The following is a 5985-nucleotide window of genomic DNA, read 5'->3' as shown; positions in this document are numbered from 1 at the left end:
GCTAAAAAACAGAGGTCAGTGAGAGGTGGAAGAGTTGGTGGAGCATCAAATGCTACAACAGGTTCAAGGAAGAAACCTCAGAAATATGCAAGACTGAAGAGCTACTTCGCAGCAAGTGGAAATGTGTGAACTTTGATATCTGCCAGTGCTTGAAACTTTTGGGGCTATAACCCATGTATCTGTCTTGAGAAACTTGGATGTGTGATGATTTGAGTCCTTTGAACCTGTGTTTAAATTTGAGTCATGTGAACTTGTGTAATTTGAGTCATCTGAACCTATGTGGTAATTTCAGTCCTGTGAACCTATGTTTCAATTTGAGTCCTAAAAACCTATGTGGTATTTATGTTATGTGAACCTCTGTTATGTGTGATCAAGCCTTCATGCTGTTGTGGAGTTATGTTGATCTACCAGAATAGGGGTCATCGAACCCTCGACGACAACCAAAACAACCTTACCCTACATTTGGGGTCATCGAACCCTCGACGACAACCTAAACTACCCTACCCTACATTTGGGGTCATCGAACCCTCGACGACAACCAAAACAACCTTACCCTACATTTGGGGTCATCGAACCCTCGACGACAACCAAAACAACCTTACCCTAGAATAGGGGTCATCGAACCCTCGACGACAACCTAAACTATCCTACCCTACATTTGGGGTCATCGAACCCTCGACGGCAACCTAAACTACCTTACCCTAGATTTGGGGTCATCGAACCCTCGACGACAACCTAAACTACCTACTCCCTAAACAAAAACAACCAAAACCACCTACTCCCTAAACAAAAAACAAGCAAAACCACCTACTCCCTAAACAATAACTAGTACTTCTAATTATACATCTACATCTACATCACCTGCTGATGATGCTAAAATACCTCAGAAATATGGAAGACCTGGAGTACATCTACATCTACATCAATAGCATTATCCAGTAACACAAATTAATCCAGCAACACAAAATAATAGCATTATCCAGCAACACAAATTAATCCAGCTTAAATTCAGTACAAATGTCCTGCACTTTTAGTGCCACAAATAGCAGATAGAGTACTCTAGCAGATACAACTACAATAACATTGAATCATTCATCAACTATCTCTTTGATCTTCCTGATCTTCCCCTTGGTGGCCTCCTTCTCTTTGAACAGATCACCTATAGTGTACTCCAGGTGCCTTTTCTCTTGCTTCCACTTCTCCTTCTCCTCCAACAACATGGCCCTCTCCTGCTTGATCTTGTCCATCTCCTGCACAAGCTTCACCTTCTCTTCCTTCTCTTGGTCTCTCTCTTCCTCTGCTTTGGCCCTCAGCACTTGATGAATGTTAGTGTCTGATTTGTCAGCCAAGTTCTTTCTCTCGATCTGTTCCTTTAGGTCATTAATAACCAACCTTGCATTGCCTAATTGGGTAATTGCATCCTCCTTGTCAGCCACCATTTTGGCAAAGTCAACTTTAAAAAACCTCAGGTCATTTTCCATCTTCCTCTTCTCTTCCATTACCTTCACTACTTCTTCAACATTAACAACATTCTGCCTCAACCTATTGGTCAACTCCTCCTCATGCATAGTCCAGATGGTATTTAAAGCTTGCTTCAATTGGACTGGCCACTCTGGGTCAATCCAGTCCACAAAGTTGCACTTGGGTACATCCTATGAATGTATGAACAAAGGAAATATAATTAAACCAATTTCTAAAAACATTAGTGATAAAAATAAAAAACAACAATCCATTAATTATCCATGTTTCTAGTACTGCATTGCCTACTCCTGGATAGCAAATATAGAGCTAAAATGATTTAAAAATAGAATGGCCACAACCATAAGAAATTGGAAACTGCCTAATCTCAGACTTAATGTACAAAAGTACTCCACTGCCTACTGCTATTGTATCAAGATTTATGGCCAGAGATATATACTTTACTGCCTAATTTCAAACTTATTGTGTCAGTCAACTCAGCACTTCAGTGGATTCACATATTTCAGACCAATTCTATCAATAATGAATTCACATGTTTCACAAAATCACTTCAACACTTCAAGAAGTAATTGAACTGGTCAGAAAATCACCTTTTCCCCACACCCCAGGAACCTCCTGCCACTGTCAGTCCATTCAAAGGCAACAAACTTCTCACAGGGCGCACGATGCTCACAACGTGCAGGATGATTCAAAGCAATGCCGCTCCATTCCGTGCACTCCATTTTGGCAGGTACCTAGGCAGAGGGAAAATGAAGTCAATTGCTATCGGGAAGAAATTCCCCTTTCTCCCTAACCCTAACCCTAGATGCACAAGAGCAGAATCTTACCTGGCTCACATCGTCAGAGGAAGAGTCGGAACAGTCGGAAGGCTCAGACCAAGAAACCATGTCTCCCCTCCCGTCAGCGGTGCGAAGCTGCTCGCGACCGCGGCGGCGGGAGGTGCGACGCGAGAAAGGAAGGAGCAGAGCAGAGAAGAGAGCGGTTGGGGAGGAATGCCCTAACGTGCGCGCGCTGGGCTTAACTAGCGGGGTCCTAACGGCCGTTTCCGCTTTGCTGTTTGCCCTTTGCCACGTGGCTCCGACAGGTGGGCCCGATAAGTCAGATTCTCAGTTAGTCGTGGCTCACAACACGTTTAGTGGTTTTTGTTACTCACTTGCTGAGGAAGTGGTGGTTTTTTGAAATTTTTGACAGAAGTGGTGATTTTACAGTATCCTTGCCACAAATGTGGTAGTTTTCAGCAATTTACTCCGTTTTGGGACGCAACCCGCAGTCCATCCTCTCTGTCGCTCGCTGGCTCTCGCCCCCGCCGCTTTGCTCCGGCTCGCCGCCGCCACGCTCTGCTTCGGGCCGCTGCCTCCGCGCTCTGCTTCATGTCGCCGCCGCCGCGCTATGCTCTGGCTCGCCGCCGCCGTGCTATGCTTCGGGTATCCGCCGCCTTGCGCTGTGCTCCATCTCGCCACCTAAAAGGCTCTCCTTTCGATCCAATAAGCCGATGAGTCACCGGATACGGCGTCAGCGAGGCTGTATACGTCGTCGGCGAGGTCGGACGCGCCGGATCCCGACCACCTTGCTGCTAAAAGCTCCCCTTTGCGAGCTCAAATGAGGAGTACGACGACGGCGATGTCCTGGAGCAGCACGGGTGACCTGGACAGGGAGGAGAGTAGCAGCAAGACGAGGGACACGACTGAGTCATCGACTACTACCACACCCTCCATGCCCCGGCGCTCACAAGGTATGCTTCCTCTATCTGAATCTCTCCCCGCCCTTTATCTGAATGTCCTGTTCCTCTATCTGAATCTGATATTCTGATTACAGATTTATTGTGTGTTCATTGTGCTTTATCTGAATCTGATCCTGTTCCTCAAGTTTGCTGTTCATTGAGTGTGGAAGATACAAGTGGAAAATACAGTCCACTTGGTTTGATTCAAATTCCTTCAAAAATACAGGGGCAGAGCTCTACTAAGAATTCAAATTCATTCAAAATACTGTTCGATTGTTTCCAAAAACTGCAGACAAATTCTAGTTACAGTACATCTAGCTGATACACATCTTGGCCTAATAATACGAGCCCTGCAAAACTAAGTGCAAGTACTCTTCAAGTCCCATTTGCTCTTTTGTAAATTCAGTTAACACATTTAACACTTGGTAAATTCAGTTAACTGAGCACTTTTGTACCAACAGTAAACTAATGCTTGTAAAGAAAAAACTTGCTGCACAAATTTGGCTGAGTTTGTACCAACAGTTAACTGAATTTGACTGAATTTTTGTATCAACAGTTGCACAAACTTGTCTGCAATTTTGGTGCTGCACATACTTGGGGCTGCACAAACTTGGGGCTGTACACTGTTAACTGAATTTGACTGAACACTTTCCAAACTTAGGAGCTGTTCTCTGTTAACTGAATTTGACTGAGCACTTCCAAAAGTCGGTTCTGAGTTTCTGCACAAATTTACGCACAACATGCTGCTACAATGAAGTTGATTGAACTGAACCTATCTTGGAACTGAAATTGATTGAACTAAAAAAATTTCAAATTTTCAGGACCAGTACCAGCTCGTAGAAGCAGCGATGGGGGCGGGGATCGAAGGCGGGGGCAGCCACCAGCTAACAGCAGAGATGGGGGCGGGGATCGGAGGGTGTCGGCGTCGCCCATCACCACCATCACGCGGCGGCCGAAGTGGACCTGCGCGTCAGCGGTGGGAAACGGAATCGGGACCGAAGTGGACCATCGCGGCGACCAGCGCGCCGGCGGTGGGCGGCGAAATCGGTGGCGGAGGTACCGCTCGTGGGTGGGCCGCGGAGGTCCTGCTCGTGGTGGGCGGCGCAGGGCCTGTTCGTGGGCGACGTCCTGGGCGGGCTCTTTGGCGACGCAGGACCGTCTCAGGCAACGGGCGGCTGGCCGTGGCGACGCGCGGGCGATGGGGGCTGGCCGTGGCGACGCCGGGCGATAGGCGGAGGTGGAAGAAGGAGACGGGGGCTTGTTTGTCAGAGCTCTGAAAGCACAATGGCGTTTTAGCAAAAACACGATTGTACTGCGCGCGCGACGAGAATTTCGGGACGGAGGGAGTATGAGATAGTCCAAACCAAAACAAGGAGTAAAATTTTACTCGAACAGCCAAGAAACTGTGCAACACAAATTCTGTAGTCAACAAAACTGAAACTGGAGTCAGTGCTTAGAACTGTAGGAGTAGTCAGTTTTCCTAATTTTACTAACAGCATATCAAAACTACATAAGTTTTGGCACCAACAAAACTGAGTACTCCATTGCTTCCATGTTCCATCACTTTAAAATTCTTGATGATGATTAAACTGAAACATCAGTATATTTTCCTGCTGCTGATTAAACTGTTTCAAATTACAGGAAGATGATTAAACTGAAACTGAGTATTGCTGATTAAACTGTTTCAAATTTTCCTGCACCAACAAAAACTACAGGAGGATGATTAAACTGAAGCTGGAGTACTGCATTACAAATTTTTGCATTAAATTAAAACCGAGTACTCTGAACAATTTTGGACTCTGGAGAAATGATAGGACAGGGCTGTTTTATATATAAAGCAGGGCGAAAGCTTTTTTTGGTAATGATAGGACGCCGACACAGACAAAATAACCATGTCATCACTGGAGTTTAACCTGCTTGTTCGCCCCAATATCCACCAACATGCAGCAGTAGTCCTTCCTCATATCAATCGGGAGTGCCACGAGAGATTGGTACCTGCGCCGATCGTCCGAGGCAAGAACGCCGTAGGCTCTCAACATCTCATCGTGAGTCAACCCGGGTATCTCAAGCAGCGCCGTCAAGACATCCTGATCAGGAGAGGCCACACACTTTGTCGCCGCCGGTGGCATGTCGACAGTGTCGTTGGCGCACCGGCTTTCGCTTGCCGGCAGCTTACGGTTGCCGCTGCCCGGCGAAGTGTTGAGGTAGCCCGAGACCTGGCTGGGAAGGAAAGCATTCCCCTGATAGTGTTTGTCCTTGGAGAGGATGGTAGTTCTGAGCAGCGTCTTCCTTCTCGTGTCGACCATGGCCACCCATGTTGTCTTATCGCCGTCGTGGTGGAGGTGATCGTGCTCGGACACCAGAAAGCAGACTACGTCGGGATCTTCGATGCTCACGACGGGGAAATCCATCGGCAGGCGAGGGAGAAGCCGGTAGGCGTCGAGGTCCCAGAGGTCGCTGCAGTCGACCACGGCGTCCTTCTCCCACCCCATGTCGCGACCCTTCGTCCTCCTCAGGGTCCAGGTGGTGACGGTGAATGCATGGCGAGAGAGCGCGCACTCGGTGGCGCCGGGGCCTCCGCAGCAGCAGCGAGGACAGACATGGACGAACTTCACCGTGGCGCCGCCGTCGGTGGCGGACACGCTCTGGGAGGACTCGGGCCTGTCCCAGTCCTCGCGTTGACGGACGACGGGCTCCACGGGCAGAGGCAGGTACCTCAGCTCGGGGGTCTCCTGTGACATGTCGGAGAAGACGATGCCCTTGTACAGGTCGACCCAGTAAAAGAA

General features: G+C 48.2%; 1 protein-coding gene across 1 annotated transcript; it reads left to right on the top strand.

Annotated features, from left to right (window-relative positions):
* Window positions 1-2734: 2734 nt before the first annotated feature.
* LOC125553644 lies at window positions 2735-4799 on the top strand. The gene is made up of 2 exons (XM_048717400.1): window positions 2735-3211; window positions 4021-4799. The coding sequence occupies exons 1-2, from the start codon at window positions 3079-3081 to the stop codon at window positions 4428-4430; spliced, it is 543 nt and encodes a 180-aa protein (XP_048573357.1). The 5' UTR covers window positions 2735-3078; the 3' UTR covers window positions 4431-4799.
* The last annotated feature ends 1186 nt before the right edge of the window (window positions 4800-5985 follow it).

Source organism: Triticum urartu, chromosome 4 (genome assembly GCF_003073215.2).
Source record: "Triticum urartu cultivar G1812 chromosome 4, Tu2.1, whole genome shotgun sequence".
Taxonomy (NCBI): Eukaryota; Viridiplantae; Streptophyta; class Magnoliopsida; order Poales; family Poaceae; genus Triticum; species Triticum urartu.
This window is presented reverse-complemented; position numbering and strand designations above follow the sequence as displayed.

Excerpts from the sequence above, each read along its gene's own strand:
- LOC125553644 (XM_048717400.1), top strand. The coding sequence starts at position 3,079 with ATGAGGAGTACGACGACGGCGATGTCCTGGAGCAGCACGGGTGACCTG. Across the intron at positions 3,212-4,020 it reads CATGCCCCGGCGCTCACAAG|GACCAGTACCAGCTCGTAGA; the intron begins GTATGCTTCCTC and ends TCAAATTTTCAG.